We start from the raw sequence: 19,195 nt of genomic DNA, 5'->3' as shown, positions 1-19,195 counted from the left end.
TCTTCATAAACCAACACGAATTTTAATCATTCCAGTATGTTTTATCCTCACATACATTTACCCTAGAAAAAATTTCAAGAGATCACCCAACATAAAATTGATTCAAACAAAACACGTTTAATTATGAAGTGTTTATGATTAAAACACTTAAAAGTAAGGAGACCCTGTTGGTATTAGTAGTGACTTTTTAATTTTTTTTTAAAGAGAAATGACATTATATCATTAAGATCGTTCTTATTTAGACATGGTCTCAATTCATTGATTTTGAACCTATAAAGAGTGAGCAAGAAGAAATATGTAAATGAAGATCCTCCCTCCCGAGGAAACCTACTCATTAGTTAAAAACGGGGCTTTACCTTTCTCTTTACTCGAACGTAACATCTTCTCTAGGTTGTTTAGGGTTTATGTTTACTAGAATGGGAGGAAAAGTAAAGAAGCCAAAAGGAATGAAATGAAAAGAAGGAAACTTAGGCATCGCTGAAATTAGAAGCTATGAACTCCTCTCACCAGGGACAGCCTGGAGATTAATAATTTGGAAATCAAGCCTTATTATATCTATTATAATCAAAATTAATATTAGTATTTATAAAGGCTCCAATTAAAATTAAAAAATTAAAATTAATGAATACAAAAACAAAACAAAAATAAAAGATTCCCATTCCCCCTCCAAAAATAATAATAATAATAATAAATGTGATTTTGACGCATAAAAAAGAAAGAAAAAAAAATGATATTGTATAAAATAGGAATTAAAATCCCAAACATATTATTATATTATATGATTACACCAAATCAAACAACATAGTTCCCCGTGAAACATAGGAATGAGAAGAATGTTGTAGAAATTAATGATTTTTTTTAAATGTTTTAAAATTATTTAGAAAAAGAATTTCTTTATTTATTTAAAATATTATTGAAAACGATGTAATTGAAATGACAAGGCTCTGGATAAAGTACATTCTTATTATATCAACCTTTACCATCATCTTTAACCTGCCTTTCCACACTTTGCTGACAATCCTCTTCTATATAATTATTATTTTATTATTTTACTCTTTTTTATTAAAAATTAATTTTATTTCAATTTTCCAACATAGGGTTCAAAACACCCATTTGGATTTTATATCGTAAATAAATAAATAAATAAATAAATAAATAAGAAATTCACAAGACGCCAGTTTGCCTCAGGGGTTGTCTTTGTATTTTTCTCTTTACAACGGCACGTCCCTCCATAAAGTAGAGAGACAATAATGTAATATTTTATATTACTTTTAAAAATTAATATATTATTTTTGTTCAAACATCCAACAAATTGTTACCCAAAATTCGAAAAATATTAAGATATTACGAATATTCCCAACAGGTAATTAAAATTTATAATTTTAAAATAAGAAAAATAATTTATTATTATTATTATTATTTTTTAATTTTTAATTTTTATTCCCAGGATTTGGAACTTTTCGAATCTGCCATTGATAACGATATCTATCTTATAAGGATGCAGGAATCTTAGCGTTTTTTCTAACCCTCACACTGCTACGCTCTCCTCCTCACCTCCTTTCTTTGTGCATACTCTGTTTTCAACTTCACTTCTTCTTCTTCTTCTTCTTCTTCTTCTTCTTCTTCTTCTTCTTCTTCTTCTTCTCTGTTTCTTCTGCCAACAATGGGGAGAGCCACCAGATGGCTGAAGAACTTGTTTGGGATTAAGAAAGAAAAACAACCCACCATGGAAAATTCCACCTCCGCCTTCATGAAGGATAAGAACCCCACTTCTAATTTCGTCGGAGACGCCCAACTCTGCAACAATCCGGCTACAATACCGCCCAATTTATCCGCCGCTGAGGCCGCTTGGCTCAAATCCTTCTACTCCGAAACAGAGAAGGAACAGAGCAAGCACGCTATAGCAGTCGCTGCAGCCACTGCTGCTGCTGCTGATGCTGCGGTTGCTGCAGCTCAAGCTGCCGTGGCTGTCGTTCGGCTCACTAGCCATGGGCGAGGTACTATGTTCGGTGGCGGCCGAGAGAGATGGGCCTCTGTCAAGATTCAAACTTGCTTCAGAGGGTTTCTGGTGAGTGGTTTAATTTCTCTGTTTCTTTTTCGTTTGAGCATTACGGTTACGGAATTTGTTTAAGAATTTGGTGGCTTTTGGAGCTTTGAAATTAGGCGAGGAAAGCACTGAGAGCGCTTAAAGGACTGGTGAAATTACAGGCGCTTGTGAGAGGATATTTGATTCGTAAACAAGCAACGGCAACTCTTCATAGTATGCAAGCTTTAATCAGAGCTCAAGCCACCGTTCGATCTCAGAGAACTCGCAGATTTGAACTCCAAGCTCGAAAATCAACGGTGAATACTTAATTTCTTTTTGGAATTCGTCATTTGTAGTTACTGTTAAAACCCCAAAAATTGAATTTCTTTGTAGGAGCGGTTTGACGACACAAGGAGTGAGCACACAGCTTCAGTACACAGCAGAAGGCTTTCATCTTCTTTTGACAACACACCATTTACAGCGCTTGAAGAAAGCCCCAAAATCGTTGAAATGGACACCGGCCGACCAAAATCCTGGTCACGCCGGACGAACACGTCGGCGTCGGAATTTGGTGACGACCCATTTCACCAAACGTTGTCGTCTCCACTCCCCTATCGAACTCCATCGCGTTTGCAGATTCCTGATTGCCGGCATGATTCCGACTGGGGTCTCACTGGCGACGAGTGTCGTTTGATCTCGACAGCGCAGAGCACTCCACGATTCGTCAGCTCCGGCAGATCCAATGGCCCTCCGACGCCAGCGAAGAGCATGTGTGCTGATAATTTCTTCAGAGGGTACTTGAATTTCCCTAATTACATGGCGAATACTCAATCGTTTATGGCGAAATTGAGGTCCCAGAGTGCTCCGAAACAGAGGCCGGAGCCAGGCTCGAAGAAGAGGCTTTCGTTGAATGAATTAATGGAATCGAGAAGCAGCCTTAGTGGGGTTCGAATGCAGAGGTCTTGTTCGCAGGTACAAGAAGCCATTAATTTCAAGAATGCTGTGATGAGCAAACTGGATAGACCTTCGGAATTCAACAACTTGCAGAGAAGATCATGAACAATTTGAAATTGGTTCCTAAACTTCACTCTCATTAATTCCCTTCCTCTGTTCCCGATGTTTAGAATTTTATAAGTTACATCATTAAATCAACTGCTCAACGCAAGTGGTTTAGATTAAAACTTAATGAACCAGTTTCTTCCCGTTTTCAGATTTCTCCATCACCCAGAAGTTGAATGATATATTAAACTTTAAAAAAGAAATGGGGTTTCTGCAAAATTGAGGAATAAGGGGAAAAGGGCAGAGATCAGTCAAATCAAACCCGAGTATGATTTTTTTCCCTTTTTTTGTAGCAATAATTTGGGGAAACTTTGGCGGGAGATAAATAATGATTAGGGTTTTAGGTTTTAGAGATTGAGAAAGAAGGAAAAACAGGGGAAGCAAAAGCAGAGCAGTCCCATAAACCATTGAACCAAAGCATCTCATAGTGTCTATTTTGGCTTGTTCGCACCATTCGTTACGTATGGCCGTTGGTCCACGATTTTCAAACGCACCTACTAATGAGAGGTTTACGTATCTTTATAAAAATGTTTCGTTACTCACCCCAGTTCGAAATAGAAGTATAAAAGGTATATGGGTATTGAGAGGAGAAGGGATTAGAAAGGGTTTATTAGGGTAAAGCGTGAAAAAGATGGGGGCTGCCAACAGACACCAAACGCAGAATTGGCAGTCTCCAAATAAAACAAATTTGTGTAGCCCACTGCTGCCCTCCACTTTTTCTTCTCTTTTTTTTTCAGTTTCAAATACACATCACTCCAACATCTGGTGAATTATTTTGTCCATTTCACTATTCTACAAACAATTTCAATTTCGATCCGATTCAATGAATTAGATTCAACAGCGAAGATAGCTCGAAAACCTGAATCCAATCTCTATATTGATATGATATTGTCCACTTTAAACATAAATTTTCATGGATTTTATGTAACAATACCGACCCACATGGATACTATATAGTAAGATTAAGATAGATTATAAGTAATAATATAAGCACTCAAATTTGTATAAAAATAAAAATATATAAAGAAAAGAAATTAAATTTTGATCCATTCAGAGCCATCGATGAAGCTAAGCGAAATAAAAGGCTTGGCTTCCTCGTCAGTGAGCTCTCTGGACCATGAAACTCTGCCTGCAAACCTACCTCCTTCTCCTGTACATTTGTATTGCCCGTAGAACACAGTCCTGTCAAGAAAAAAAAAAAACAGATTTACCAAAATGCCCCTGCATGCGCTTGCTCTCTAGCAAATCAAACACCGCCACATGGGCAAATGCCACCGCCCAGATGTTAGGTGGCGGCGGCGGCGGCGGCAGTGGTGGTCTCTCAGCTCAGCTACTAAAAATATTCGAGTACTGATTAAAAAGGGGTCCTTTTTTAAATATTTTGTTTTTGTGGATTCCACGTTGATTTAGCAGTGAAAAACAAAAAGAGGAAAACGACAGCTGCTTCTTTCTCCATGCGTTGGCTCTGTTCTTGCAACTAAGCTAACCTCCTCCTCCTCCTCCTCTGTTTTTGAATTATTTCATCTCTTACTCTGTTTTTGAATTATTTCGTTTCTTACTCTGTTTTTGAGTAATTCAAATTTGTAAGCTTGATGAATGAAGATTGAGAGAGAGAAGAAAACATTACATTTCGCGATTGGGATCGCCCCAATTGTACCAGCCTTTGGGAATGATGATATTGTCCATGTAAGTGTAAGCGAAGACGACCCTAGAGAAGGGCCCCCATGCCCTTCCCAAGTACAGCGCTCCAGACCCCGTGACCTTACAGTTTACGAATGAGAACCCTGTGTCCTCCAGCAGGCTGCTTCTCCCCTGCGCTGTCAACGCCCCTGTGTACCTCGCTATTGCGTGCACGTGACACCCCTATTTCAACCATTCATCAATCCCAATGTCAAGTTTCAATCAACTTTCTAATCACAGCGCTTAAGAAATTCATTATCGACCCTCTTACCTCAAACAGAGACAACCCATTTCCAAAAATGAAGTCCACTGACCCTTCGATGTAACAATCCTTGTAATAATGCCGACCCAGATGGTCGTACAGTGTGTCCTGAGCTCCTAAGAATCTGCATCCGTAGAATGCCGCCGTGTCCCCTGAGATTCTGAACGCCACCGCTTGCTTTCCTATCGCCCCTGGTGGTGGTACAGGGGTGGTGTTCTGCATGAACATATATACACACGCGTTTAATTTTTGAAGGAAACAAATTCGGGACAGGGAGGGTTGTGATGTTTTACCTTGAATGTGATGTTTTTGGCTATAAAATAAGGGGAATTTACTGCGAATGTTGCGGAGTTATAGGTCCCCAACGGCTGCCCCTTTGGGCCTGGTGTTTGTGCTGTGTCCCCCCATTGAACGATCGTTTTGGCTGCCCCTGCTCCTTCGATTGTTATGAACGATTTGAACGGTGGTATGATTACTTTTTCTCTGTTAAATTGAATTCACATTCAGAAATAGGATACGAGGAGAAAACGAACAAAAAAACAGAGCATTCTTAGTGGGGTTTTTTAACTCACTTGTATACTCCTGCATGAACCTTGATCACAACTCTAATCAAATTAATGAATGGTAGGGAATCGATGGCGTCTTGGATCGACGTAAAGTCGCCGGCGGCGGGGTTTTTAGCGACGTGGAGTGTGTAAGAAGGAAAAAGCTTATTCTTCGCCGTTCTGAAAACAGAGTGTTTGAGGCTGCCGACGAATTTGACCCATTTCATAAATTGCTGTTCTGAGAATTGGGTTTTGGTGGAATTCTTGGGAAGAATGGTTCTGGGCGATTTCTTGGGTCTGATACCTTTAGTGTGGCAGTGCGTTTGAGTGAGCAAAAGAAGAAGAAGAAGAAGAAGAAGAAGAGAGAACCCGAAAGGGGGCTGAAGCTTTGACATTGTTGGAGGAAGCTCAAAACAGAGGAACCGGAATCGGAATCGGAATCGGAATCGGAATTGTTATGGAAAAGGGTTGGAGGGTTTATATATACAGAGAGAGAGAGAGAGAGAGAGAGAGAGAGAGAGAGAGAGAGAGAGAGAGAGGTTAGTGGGAGAAAAGTATTAGGTGGAAAGGAGATTAGAGAATGAATGGAAAATGAAAAGAGTTGATGAGGAGAGTTCACGGGTGGTCGCCAGTGCGAGAAAGGTTGCAGTTTTGGGATATAAAAATGAAAAATGTGAGTATAGACAGAGTACCTAAGAAATTTAACACTTCCTCTTGTTTGTTTGGAGTTGCCCGTGAATGTTTTTCCCCTTTCTCTCTGTCTCCTTCTTTGTTGGTGTTGGTGTTGGTGTTGTTGTTGTTGTTGGTGGAGGGCTGTTTTGTAAATTCAACCTTCGCACTTGATCCGAGCGTGTCTCACTCGATACTCAACTTCTTTGCTTGCGTCCATGAACATTATACACTTGCTTGTACGTATGATTTAGACTCTAGTGCATGTAATGGACGAAAAAATAAAGATGTTTTAACTAGTAAATTTAGAATCAATTTAGAATGACTTTATAAGATTACCTTTGCAATGGCTTGTTTTTGGCTGCTATTACATGCCAAACAGTTACTCACCTTTGCATTATGGGCTGTTCTGTTGTATAAACTCTTTGAAGTTTGATTCAAAGCTGTGGGCATAGTGGATTAGACAACTTTTCAGATGATTAAACTAAATTAAATGCATCAAAAAAGAATGTTTGTGGCTCTGCTTCACCTGGCTGCAACAAATCAAACCTAACATTTAACCTTTTAGGTGTAGGAATCAGAAATCACATGGGAGATGTCAAAATTATTTCTTTTTCATTCTCCATTTGTAGTTTTCATAATTTAGAATCCGTAATCACTTTACTCCTTTAGTGTAAGATTTCATATCCGTTAAAAAGGTAAATAAAATATTTTTCATAAGAGTGTGAAAACTTCTCATTAATAGACACATTTTAGAACTGTGAGACTGATTGCGACACTTAACGGATCAAAGCAGACAATATTTGCTAGCAATGGGCTTGTGTAAACCTCTCTCTAATAGATGCCTTTTAAAACCATGAAACTGAAGACAATACGTAATGGTCCAAAGCGATCAATATCTGCTAATAGTGGGTTTGGACGGTTACATATATACTCTCTTGTGAGTATACTCGAATCTTATTTTCATTCTACTTTTTTCACCTCTTTCATTTGCCTTTTTTTTCTTTCAGCTCTTCTTTATAGATCTTAGGTTAGATAACTATTACATCAAGAACTAATTTTAAAATTTATTAAAGATACATAGACTAAGTTTAAGTACATCAACTAAAATAATTGCTCTTAAATTCTAGATTTAACAAATCTTTTGAGTTAGCATTAAAAGTAGTGTAGTTAAGTACGAAGAGAGAATGGGAAGATTCTTTACCAAGATGAAAAGGAACAAATGAATCAAAACTTCCAAATATAATATGAGAAGGTATTTTCAACTTGAAAGGAAAATTATTTTCTCCCATTAATGTAAAATATGAACTAAAAGATAATCAAACTTTGACTAACAAGCTCAAAGTTGAACCCTCATGTGACTTAAACTGACTGTGTAGTTTGAATTTATGTTTGTGTAGAGAATCTCCAAATCAGATTTGTCCAAAATGTTATGTTACTGTATATCAACTTGGTCTGAATCATGAAAGGATGGATCAGATGACAAAACAAAACAAAATAATTCCCCACTTGGAGACTCTCCACCTTGACAAACCACCACCTCCATCTTCGCGTTACCTTTATCTTCTTCTTCTTCATCCAAATAATAATTACAGAGCACAAACTTCTCACTTAGATTATGGGTCAGAGATTCTCACTGACAAATCACTAACTAACCCAAATCTCCAAAACCAGTGAAGCGGAAATTGCATACCCAAAAACCAGAGCTTCCACCGCCGCCACCGGAAGAATCGATTGCCTTCAACCTCCATCAAGAGATTTATGATGGCGATCCTTACGCCGATGTAGCGAACGAAGTTATACCCACATTCCATGGCAATGAAAATCCGGCGCCATTGGGTATGTGAACTATGGACGGCTGGAGGACTAAGGGGTTCAGAAAGAAATAGGTATCAATGTACTTCCTATATCGACCTTGTTGTATCTGATTCTCAAGGTTCCTGATCCCGAAAACTCGTTACAGAATCTCTATGATTCATGGTTTGGTAGACGTAAATCTAAGGTAAAGAAAATAAACTCAATTCCTTCGGTTTTTTGAAGCATTACCAAGTATGCAGAGGACTTGAGAGATGTCATGAGAAAGCAAAGGTTGGCTACCAATGTGGAAGAGAAGCTTTGCTAAGGTACGAGAACTTAAACAACAGGCAGATAATGGCAGAATGATATGATTATGGATCGGTATCCTTTCCTGGGATTTACGGCACACTAAAATAGAAGAGGCAGAGCATAACAAGAGTGCAGATGCATGGCAGTTTGTACAACATCAAGTCTGGAGCGTTGCTAGGGCTAACAGGCATACTTCATTAGTCCTAAATGTAGAGCTTACATGAATTCGTATACCATGATAATTACCACCCTCAATATTACAGAAAACAAACAGCACCAAACTTCTTGATTTCCTGATATTTGGATAAATCTTCGAAATTATACAGAATTTTAGCCACAGCATTACTTTGTGTAGTAAACGGCTCGAAATTCCAGAAATTCTTAAAATGGCAATATACCCGATGCACTAACAATACTGAAGAATTATAATCTAAACAATTGATAAAGCCATTTTCTTTATGCTTCATTGCAGATGCTGTACAAAGGAAAAATGTCTATGATTCAGTATATGCCAGAGGGATAGAATATATATAACTCATATACCTTGCTACCAACTAATCTTTTTAGCCTAAGAACATACGCAATTAAAATTAGCATTCAGCCTAAGTATGTACAGCAAATCGTAGAGTTTACTTGGATCGTTTACTTCCAAACTTTAATAGCTCCATCCCTACTGCCTGATAATAGGAGTCTCTGGTTCAACTTCACGGAGGCCAAAGATGAAATGGAGTCTCGATGGCAACCAGCTGAATCTGTTGCAGCAGCCGTCAGAATAGTCTTTGTGGTCAAGTTTGTTGATAGAGGTCGTCTCCTAGTCTCCTTTTTGACAGAAAACCAAAAATAATTAAGCATAAGCATGATAAGTTTCATACAAAAGTTTATAGGTAGTTAAAGAACACCTAAAAACATGAGGACATAGCAGTAAATAGAGCTCCAAGCTCCTGATATAAATCAAGACAATCGCCAGAAAAATTCTATACGTGGTTAATCATATAGCTTTTCAAGTGATTACAAAGGCTATAAAAACTATGTTGCTAAACCTTCAAAAATTAACCCTCGTTTCCCTTGGACGCTTCCATCCATGAGCCATAAACAATCTTCTAGCAATTGGGCAGACATAAGCTTACAATCACGTTTATGATAGAACTCAAAATCTAGGATTTCTAATAAGTCCAGTCGACAAGAGAAGTGAAGGTGCGAAGATTTCTCATCAAAAAGCTGCTTTCCAATTCATTGACTCCCTCCTCTCAACAACATTCCTCCGTCCCTCCCTACTACACCCATGGTTTCTGGTTATTCTTGTAACGAATTCTTGCTTTCTTGCCCACCCCTTTGCCTTTATTCCGTCTCTTTGCCTGTTTTTCCACTACTGGTGTAGGTTAACCTTAACACGGTCTACTGATTTACCCATTCCTGTCCCACTAATCAAAGCCAGGTTTCTAAAAATGAATGGTAATTTCTTACAAATATAACCAGATAAACATGAACAAAAAACTATTATGCCGTTGGAAAAATAGTTAGCAGTTTGCATCCTCACATTTGCTCAAAATAATTCCACAAAATGTCAAATATTCTTCTGCACCTAATTACGACTTTAATTGATTTAATACAAGAAGTAATAGAAACTCAGAACAAACACAAGAAAATAAAATGACGAGACAGAAGGCAAAATGAAATATGGAACGTGCTTTTCAAGAAAATAAAATAAAATCATCCACTATTGGAATATCTTTGCAAGAGCGTCAAACAATTTAAACACCCAACTTTGAGGGCAGTACAGAGGTTGAATAAGAGAAATTTCTTCTTCGCTCGTAAATTTGAAGGTATCACCAGTCGTGATAATGCATAATCTAATATTGATAACCTACCTACCATCGCACCACAAATTTCCAGGTAAAATCTAAGAAAAGCAAAAATACCTGTACAACTTGCACACCGAAACTAGATCTAGTTTCATAGAAATCGTCACTTCCAATTCCCTTCACGTTTGGCCCACAGACACAGTAAGTTCTGTTAGGACTGCAACAACAAAAATGAGTGAATAAAAAGCTGATTCCCCCTTATTGTAAAGAAACCAGTCTTCTCCATTACCAAGTAAGTAAGAAAGAAAGTAAAACAAAAACCTGTAATGGTCCCATCGACGAATTCTCAAGTCAGTGCCTCCAGTCAACAAATCGCCTCCAGGTAAAGGAAGCAATGAGCGAATACCATGAAGCCGAGGGGGAGGTTCATTCAACTCATCAACTTTGTACTTTGGATTAACATTACGTCTTAGATCTTGCACAGGATTTCCCTTACTTGACGGTCTAGCCAGGGCCCAAGGCAGATCAGACATTTCAGTTTCGTTGTCATAACTTGCCACCCTCAGTATCTAACAGAAAGGTTGAACAATTTAGATATATATTATGTTAAATGACACAATATTCAATTTCTACCACCAAATTATTGAAGATCTTGAACATTAATCATTAAACATCAATTTCTCATCAATCCTTTAAAAATGTAGTAAAGATATCCACAATTATCTGTTCAATTTCAATGTAAAGTAGAAGTGATCACCTGTACAACCTAGATTGAAAATTTTAACCAAGAAAATGTAATGCTAAAAATGAATTTAAAAGGGGATGGGTAAACATTTCTTGTTTGAACCAATTTATTGTTAAATGTTTGATTCAGTACGCATAATAAATCATTCTACAATTTCATTACTAAAATTTACTGTGTAATTTATAGTTCATATAATAAAAGACACGAAATAGCAGTTTCAAAATTTGAATGCTCTAACATATATATATTAGAACTTTATAAATACTGATAACCACAATGAATCACATTTTATCTAGATCTGCTACATTAAAGAAATCAGCAACACAAGAATTAGACATATTAAACTATTTTCAACACACCATATCTTATATATAGTATATAGACCGCACCTACATGAGAAACTCCGATAACAATCTCATGTTTAACATTCCATCCAACAATAAAACAATTATCATCATCTTCTTTTTGCCTTTTTTAAAAGGTTGAGGGATAACAATTTAAGAAGAATGCCAATAAGATGTAATGAATAAAAGAAACAAACGTGCACCTGATGACAGCTCCAATTCTCTGCATTCCAGAGGGAAACTTCATTACAGCCAGCAGAAACATAAATGAGGGGCCTTGCAGCAGTAGCGACAGAAGTATTTGGAGGATGCACAAAGAGGCACATCCTTTCAATGGGGCACAAAACTGAATATTTCCACGAGCTCACAGGTACAAGGAACCTAAGATCCCAAAGTGTCAGCACACCCCTAGAAGACCCAGATACAAACCAATTTCCACATGGGCCCGCCAAAAGCGATGACACATAACCCTCCTCAGGAGTTGATTTCAATGTAAAAACATTGACATTTGTTCTGGTGTCCCACAAATGTATTCCACAATTCTGCGTACTATACATAACCATCTGACTGGTATCGGTAGAGTCGTTCATCATACTAAGTATTGCACCTTCTTTGATGTCCTTCTTTTTAATATCAGCAATACCTGAATACTTTTCAGCAACATTGCCAAAACCTTTGGAGTAATAATCAACTGAAAACATATGAATCAAACCATCACAAGAACCGACAACAACTTGAGCAGACCCCCGGAGCATAGAAGCACAAAGTGCTCGACTTCCCTCCAGATGATAAGTTAGCCTTGACCTAAACGAGATGTCTTTCTCCAGCTTTCTTGAATCCCACACCTTTACAGTGGAATCTTCAGATGCAGTAACAAAAAAATTGTGATCGGTTGAAACAGCAATGTCATTGACTGCAGAGCGATGCTCTTGCAAGTGTGCAACCAGCACACCACGAGGTCTCCAACCTGAATCTGGAACTGATGATGCTCTTGTAAAAGATGGTGATGATGTCGAATCATTTGTAGAGGGAACATCTTCTACCACTGAAGAGTTTCCTTTGAGTGCACTTGATGGTCCAATCTCCTGAAATTTACTACTGATATAGGATGTCTGATCATTTTCTCTGCCATCTGGCTCATGAACCACCCTGTAGAACTGTTTAGAGCCACTACCAACGCATAAGGAGCCTGAAACAAGTTTAGGTGCTGGGGCTGAGCTAGCCATATTAAATGATTTATTTACAGGCTCCATCCAAGGTATGGATGCGGAATCAAATTCTAGAGAGTTCAATTCTAATGGAGAATCAGAAGCCACAGAATGAAATCCTGTTTCCCGCTTGTCCAAACTGAAGGAGTACAGAGGAATGCCCTCAGACGTTTTATCAAGCATGAAACTGTTGATCCCACTAACTTGTGGTGAAATAAAGCCAGAGAGTTGTAACTTCTCTGAGAATACTGGATCACTAACTTCAGCTTTGCTCGACACATTGGATGCAGGAGTTTTAATCCCTCTAAACTTTTCTTCACAATCATCACCATCAGGTAGCTCGGGCGGAAGGAATAGACCATCAGCAGGGTTTTTACCATCAGAACTTTGTGGTTTGATTGGCCAATTCTTCATTAAATTCAACTCTCCCATTCCTTTCTTGAGTAAATCTATACTTTCCCAATTTACGGACTGAGGTGAAGAGTTGTACCATATCTTCCTTTGCCTTTCCAGCATATCTGAGCTCCTCGCATTTTCAAGAACTTCGTAGTATATCTCTCGGGAGATTGGAGGCTTCAAGCAACAAAGCAGGGCTTTCTCAGAAGCTAAAGATGTTGGTTGTCTACGGAGGAATGGCCGTATAACTGGAGCAAGAAATACATAGGAATCAACTGCACCTAACCTCTCACTGCTAGCAGCAATAAAAGTAGCAGCAGACCTTCTTACCCATTGACTTGGATAACATAATAAGGGAAAAGCATGCTCAATCATCTCAAGCAATATCCTCTTCCTCAAGAAACCTCTTTTACACAAAATAGCCAAGCAATCCAATCCATTAACAATGACAGGTTCTGCAGTATCGTTTAAGGATTGCTCAATGTATGGTAAAAGATATTCCTCCACACTCCTTTCACCAACAAAGAAGCAAACATACACTATTTGCCCATAAAATACTGCCCTCAGTTGCTCATCTTGATCATTTAAAAAAGCAGGAAGGATAGGTAAGAGAAAGTCGTTACTCTGTCTCTGGCCAAAAAAACAGCAAAGATTACCAATATCCTTTAGAAGTGCTCTCCGGATGCTAGGAGTTTGCTTTGGACCCATAACAAGCTCTTGAACAACCTCTGCAATAGACTTTCTCAGTTGTGCAAGCTGGGCATCACCGTGCAGCTTCCCAAGTTGTCCAGGTGTCTCACTGCTCAGAGCTGATGGCTTCTGTGGAATGCTTAATTTATCAAGGACACCTGCTTCCCTCAAGCTTATAGAGTGAATCAAAAATCCATAAGCAGTCAGTGCCAGCTTGGCAATATTGCTGGCATAACAAATCCTCACACTTTCCTCTGGATCATCAGGAATCATTGAAAGCATCGGAAGGATATACTCCGGAAAAATTTTTGCATCACTTGGAGGAAAATCTCGTACTAAAGGCAAAATATCACATAAAGTCTCCAATGCTGCACAACGAACAATAGCTGCAGAATCTGAAAGCATGGCAATAACATAAGGGAGTACACGTTGCAAGCGATCCTCATCATCAATGTACAAAGCAGAAGACCTTAGCAAAAGTATAGCTGCCCTCCTCAAGTGTGGTAACTTGACATTGCGTATGCAGGAACAAAGCAGGCTGGCAATAAGAACCATGCCTTCGCATCTCATGCTCTCTTCAGGTAATGGTAAGAAAGGCAGGCCAAAAGTATCAGATTGACTATCATAGCTGGACATCAATGAGCTCAAATTGTTCATGGTAATTTTCTTCAGAAAAGGGTGGTCATTTCTCCTGAATGCATTGGAGATGCTCTGAAACAGCTCACCAGGAGATTGATCTCCACAGTTCGTAATATTTTTGGTGGCTACCTCCTCCAGTAGCTGTTCGGGACTAGAATGATAATTATTCTGTTTGACTTCCTTGAACAGAGTATCAACATCACCAAGAAGTTCAAATTGTTCACGTGGTAATCCTTTTTCTATGCTCTCTCTCTTTGTCGGATGCTCATTCTGTTTTGTATTCATATATTGTGGCAATCCACTCATGGTAATTTTGGGAGATCCTTTTTCAGTACCGGTCAACCCACTTGACCTACAACTTGTCATTTGCTCAAGAATCTTGGGGAAAACTTTCTGACACAATGCGACCTGCAAGGTAGTGATGAATGTGTAATAAAAGATAACTAGCAACCAAATATTCAAATGCTGTATGTCAAAGTATTACCCTTGTATCAGAGTGAAGAGGATTCCAACAGCAATAGAAGTTATGCAGAAATGGCAAGAAATAGTTGGGGAACACAACATTAGCATAATCCTGCAGGTAGTTTTCAGCAGAAAGACGCAACTCTGGTTCCAGCTGGATCATATGAAGTATCATTTTGCGGATTCCAGAATCTGGGATCTGCAGACCAGGTACTTTATAAATTAAGAAAGAAATCTTGTGGAGAATGACATGGCTAAAATAAGTATCAACCATGGAAGCTTTTTTTTTTTTTTTTTATGTCATGGTAGTCATTGTAGCATCTCTTAAGATCTAATCATAAACATGCAAAATAAGTCACATCCATTGAAACTTTGACCCAAAGAGAAGAAAAATGAAAGGATTTCAACTTCCAATAAGTAGGGCAATAACAAGCATGAGATACAGATTAGACTAACTGAACAGATCTTGCTAATATTGGAAAATTACAGATACATCAACATGACAAGTTCGGACCCTGGTTGGTAAAATAGAACATATGTGATGAAAGAGCTACCTTTTCAAGAAGTTGGCTTGGATCGTATTGTCCTCTACGATAAGCAAGAAGCTGAGAGAGTTCAAATAATGGTTGCCCCTCCAGAAAAAGCTCTGCAATTACACACCTGAAACATATTGGGAGGTGGGAGCACTTTAGTCCTTCTGAGGAGAGAATCAAAGATCATTTTGATTTCCATTAAGGAAAAAAAATGATAGAAACGTCCATCCTTTTTCACACTATGCAACAAAAGAAAATGAAGTTTCATTCATTGACTTGTATGCGGTTTAACAAGAGAATTCACAGTAATGCCTTTACAATTTTGATTTTTACACTTCATAGCTTTCAACCATGCATCTCTAAATAGAAAATGTCATACATTGACGCACTCAAAATTACTAAAAAAATTCTGCCCATAGAATAAAGAGTTAATATTAAAGATCACTCACCCTACAGCAAATATGTCCATAGATGGCCTTAAAGGCGCATCATGTGCATCCTGCAACTCCCCTCCATGCTCATAAAACCTCTGAAGGTTGACAATGAAAGGTATAAGAAAACAACCACGCAAGAAGTGCCCACAAGAATTTACAAGGCGGCAAACTTTAAATTTCATAATGTGAATTTTTAATTCAAAGGAAACAAAAAAAGGGAACCTAACAAGAAAGAGAAAATAAGCACAAGACAAAATTATTTATTCAAATAATATAAAATTTGGTAGAATAGACTTTACTAATTACTGATAGCGTTGCAAGTGAATGGTGTTCTTATCACACAAATTTTGTAACTTTGAATGTAAGGCATGAAAATTGAACCCCTTCATTAGTATGCATTGCATAAATAGGAAATCAGAAAGCTACTTCTCAGATGATAAAAGGATTCAGAAAATGCCAGGATGGTGCAAAATTGAAGTCCTGAAACTTTCATATCCTGTATGAAAAAGATAATATGGTATATAGCATTAAGTTTCCACATATTTAACAGACTGGCATATACTTTTAACTTCGACTTCCAGTCAAAATTGGCAGAATGATGCACCAACCTTTGAAGAAACTCGAAGAAGACCAAGAATACAATAGAATTGAGCAATGCAATAGAAAAATATATCATTGTTTCACTTTCTTCAAGGATGCTGTGTTCCAAAAACATGACTATGGAAGGTAGAAGAATATGTAATTAAAATTTAAATAAGTTACATCTGAAAGACACTTGTAGAGAACCTTTTCTAATTTCATCCACATAATCTTTTCCTTGCTTTTCTTCCTTTTTCTACTTGTATTACCATTACTTTTTTACATACTTTAGTAGTTATACTTATTCTAGCTGGCTCATGGGATAAGAGTGATTTTGAAAAGAAGAAGATGAAAAATAAACAGTCAGGAAAAGAACTAAACCTCAGGTGCTAGATAACATAGCCTTCTTCCACCGGTGTCAAAGAAGAAGGAAAAATCTGAGGGGTCGTCATAAGGAATGTAAGTAGGTTTGAATGACGCAAAATCAGCAAGGTAGAGCCAATTCCAAGAAGTAACAAGTACATTCTCGCACTTAATATCACCTATAAAGATGCAAAAGGAGAAAATAAACCAGCAAGTTACGGTGGCATCAAGAAAACAGCACAAATCTTCCACACTACCAAGAGCTAACCATGACAAATTCCCTTCTCATGGCACTGTTTGACAGCAAGGAGTAACTACAATCAACAAGAAAACAAAGGAATGAGGAGAAATAAGCACGCTGTTGGATAAAGAAAACATAGGCAATCTAAATTTTCAATTCAAAGGAAAAATGTTGATAAAAGAAAATATGACCTGAAATGCCAACCATTTCTTCTCGATAAGATTGAGGAAAGGTCGGGTACTTAAACGATCGTGCAAATTGTTGAAGAAGTATTGCCTCAATAGATAGGCTGCCTTATCCGTTTCTTGCCAAAACTGCAGATAACATCACATTGGAGCATAATAAGACGAATCAAAACAGTAAGGATTAATGAGCAAGCCCCCTCCACCCCAGCTAAGGTACGGAATAACCTTATATCTTTTCACAGCCTCCTCGACTCAAACAGCTACGTTGGTATCACTATCTTAAACGATGACACTAATACTTACCATCCCTCAACAACAAAATAGTGGGTAACATTCATCCCCACTCTAAGTGCCCCAAGAGCCTGTTTTGTATTGACATCTTCATCAATAATGTCTCGTTTATTCATACAGAAAGCAACAAACTCTTTCTCCGATGCTAATCCTACAAATGACAAGCTACTGTGCATACCTTGCTGAACTCAGCAGCATTATCAAAATAAGCTAAGACGATATTAATTAGGCCAAAAACAGATAATTTCACGATCACAACAAGTAAAACTCGAAAACCCAACCATGAAAATTCCATCCATTTCCCAAATGTTCTTGAAAATCAAACAACGGAAGTAAATTCCAAATCCATCACAATGTAACAAGAAGGGTATTGAATAAACCTGGAACGGCCAAACGTGAGGGTGGGGAAGGGCACGGAAAATCTCTTTGATCTGAGAGAGACGGCGCTCGTACTCTTTGAGATCGATGAAGTCGCCTCGTTTGAAGTACACCTTGACGAGGACTAAGCCCTCGTCGTGCTTGCAGAGAATCGACTTGAAGAACCGGCCTCGCCCAAGTACCTCTTTCAGAACCAGATTATAGCTTGAAGGAAGGTCATGAAGGTAATACTCCGAGGCGGAGACTTGGGTTGTTCGTGCAATTTTGTTGCCCATTCTATTGACTCGAAATCTCTCCTGAATATTTCATCGGAATCGCTTGCTTCTGTGCTTCCGTAGTCTCTGAAGATGAGACGACGGTGCACTCTATCAATCTGATTTCGTACCGCTACGAAACTCGTTGCCAATAATTTGTTAATATACGTTTGCGTGATTGCGCTTCATATCGATCGGAGTTCTTGGCTGCCGCAAATATTGGCCGGGGATTTCCCCATCTGCACTCAAGAGGTGCCACATCGGGTTCACTGTTTTTCTTTTTTTCCCTCAAATCCCAATATCCTTCGGGAAAAATAAATAATAAAATCGACGGTTCAATTATCAGTAAATTTTAATTCAGTGAATATTTTAAATCATTTTTATACTTGTGAATTAAAAAGGTTTTTGAAACCTCGAAATTAAATTAAAAAAATTAAGAACAAAGTGTAATTTGCAGTTTCTTTTAATGAATATTTAATTTTATATTTCTTTATCTTGCGTATCATAAGTTTGTTTTATTTTAAGTTAAAAACAAAAACAAAAACAAATTCAAATTTATGATTCTTAATAATAGGACAAAAGTTGTTGGTTATTTTACTTGGCCGGTTTCTTTTCCCCTGTTTCTCGAGTTATCTCCCGGACCCAACCGGACCGGCTATCAGACTGCCAACTTATCCGGTTCTTCTTAGTTCCGTAAATAGAATGGCAGACGTGTTTTGGATAATCACGAATCAAAATTTTCTGAAATAAATTAACTATTAACTTTGAAATTAATTTTTACCCTAAATGTTAAAAAAAATATCCCAAATTTAACTCTCATTGGTAATTTCTTTTTCTTTTTCTATTTACCCACTAGTTTCAAGGTAAAAGTTTCCACATTTTTCTACCAACTTTAAAACAAAAAAATTTATATTAAATTAACGTTAATATTTGTTTTTTATTTCATTCCTTCTTCCCACTTCATCTTCTTCGTCTTGTCCCTTCTTCTACCACCACCACAACCTGTCGATGTCCACGGGTCCTTGTCGACCACCGCCACTATCGTTGGTTGCTATTGCCTCGAGGTATGAAACAATGCCACGGACAATCTTGATCCAAATTACTATTGCCTCGAGGTATTAAACAATACCACGGACAATCTTGATCCAAATTATGAATCTATGTTGTATATGAAAGCTTGTACAGGTTAATAGTGACTTTGAGACTTTTGCCACCTTTAATAAGTCTAGTCTTTAGTTTATTTATTTATTTATAATATTAGACGAGTTTGATAGTTAGGATCAACTTTAGAGGAATAGTATTAC

The 19,195-nt window shown here is 37.8% G+C and overlaps 3 protein-coding genes across 3 annotated transcripts; 1 reads left to right on the top strand and 2 right to left on the bottom strand.

Annotated features, from left to right (window-relative positions):
* Positions 1–1,508: 1,508 nt before the first annotated feature.
* LOC111793540 (protein IQ-domain 26) lies at positions 1,509–3,236 on the top strand. The gene is made up of 3 exons (XM_023675467.2): positions 1,509–2,068; positions 2,164–2,343; positions 2,420–3,236. Exons 1-3 carry the CDS (start codon positions 1,664–1,666, stop codon positions 3,083–3,085), a joined length of 1,251 nt encoding a protein of 416 aa, XP_023531235.2. The 5' UTR covers positions 1,509–1,663; the 3' UTR covers positions 3,086–3,236.
* Positions 3,237–3,932: 696 nt separating this feature from the next.
* Positions 3,933–6,082, bottom strand: LOC111792196 (putative pectinesterase 53). The gene is made up of 5 exons (XM_023673538.2): positions 5,600–6,082; positions 5,321–5,510; positions 5,037–5,243; positions 4,713–4,948; positions 3,933–4,267 (listed from the first exon to the last, which is right to left on the bottom strand). Exons 1-5 carry the CDS (start codon positions 5,965–5,967, stop codon positions 4,120–4,122), a joined length of 1,149 nt encoding a protein of 382 aa, XP_023529306.2. The 5' UTR covers positions 5,968–6,082; the 3' UTR covers positions 3,933–4,119.
* Positions 6,083–8,778: 2,696 nt separating this feature from the next.
* Positions 8,779–18,200, bottom strand: VPS15 (protein kinase family protein / WD-40 repeat family protein). The gene is made up of 11 exons (XM_023674081.2): positions 17,640–18,200; positions 16,975–17,097; positions 16,811–16,856; positions 16,561–16,721; positions 15,616–15,695; positions 15,188–15,293; positions 14,656–14,832; positions 11,442–14,579; positions 10,471–10,718; positions 10,267–10,366; positions 8,779–9,166 (listed from the first exon to the last, which is right to left on the bottom strand). The coding sequence occupies exons 1-11, from the start codon at positions 17,910–17,912 to the stop codon at positions 8,990–8,992; spliced, it is 4,629 nt and encodes a 1,542-aa protein (XP_023529849.2). The 5' UTR covers positions 17,913–18,200; the 3' UTR covers positions 8,779–8,989.
* Between the last annotated feature and the right edge of the window lie 995 nt (positions 18,201–19,195).

This window comes from Cucurbita pepo, chromosome 4 (assembly GCF_057944985.1).
Source record: "Cucurbita pepo subsp. pepo isolate OVF chromosome 4, ASM5794498v1, whole genome shotgun sequence".
Taxonomy (NCBI): domain Eukaryota; kingdom Viridiplantae; phylum Streptophyta; class Magnoliopsida; order Cucurbitales; family Cucurbitaceae; genus Cucurbita; species Cucurbita pepo.
The sequence above is the reverse complement of the archived record's forward strand: the minus strand, read 5'-3'. Positions and strand labels throughout refer to the sequence as shown.

Excerpts from the sequence above, each read along its gene's own strand:
- VPS15 (XM_023674081.2), bottom strand. The coding sequence starts at position 17,912 with ATGGGCAACAAAATTGCACGAACAACCCAAGTCTCCGCCTCGGAGTAT. Across the intron at positions 14,833-15,187 it reads CAAGCCAACTTCTTGAAAAG|ATCCCAGATTCTGGAATCCG; the intron begins GTAGCTCTTTCA and ends CCTGGTCTGCAG. Across the intron at positions 14,580-14,655 it reads CTCTTCACTCTGATACAAGG|GTCGCATTGTGTCAGAAAGT; the intron begins GTAATACTTTGA and ends ACTACCTTGCAG.
- LOC111792196 (XM_023673538.2), bottom strand. The coding sequence starts at position 5,967 with ATGTCAAAGCTTCAGCCCCCTTTCGGGTTCTCTCTTCTTCTTCTTCTT. Across the intron at positions 4,949-5,036 it reads ATGGGTTGTCTCTGTTTGAG|GGGTGTCACGTGCACGCAAT; the intron begins GTAAGAGGGTCG and ends TGGTTGAAATAG. Across the intron at positions 4,268-4,712 it reads GGCGATCCCAATCGCGAAAT|GACTGTGTTCTACGGGCAAT; the intron begins GTAATGTTTTCT and ends TTTTCTTGACAG.
- LOC111793540 (XM_023675467.2), top strand. The coding sequence starts at position 1,664 with ATGGGGAGAGCCACCAGATGGCTGAAGAACTTGTTTGGGATTAAGAAA. Across the intron at positions 2,069-2,163 it reads CTTGCTTCAGAGGGTTTCTG|GCGAGGAAAGCACTGAGAGC; the intron begins GTGAGTGGTTTA and ends CTTTGAAATTAG. Across the intron at positions 2,344-2,419 it reads TCCAAGCTCGAAAATCAACG|GAGCGGTTTGACGACACAAG; the intron begins GTGAATACTTAA and ends ATTTCTTTGTAG.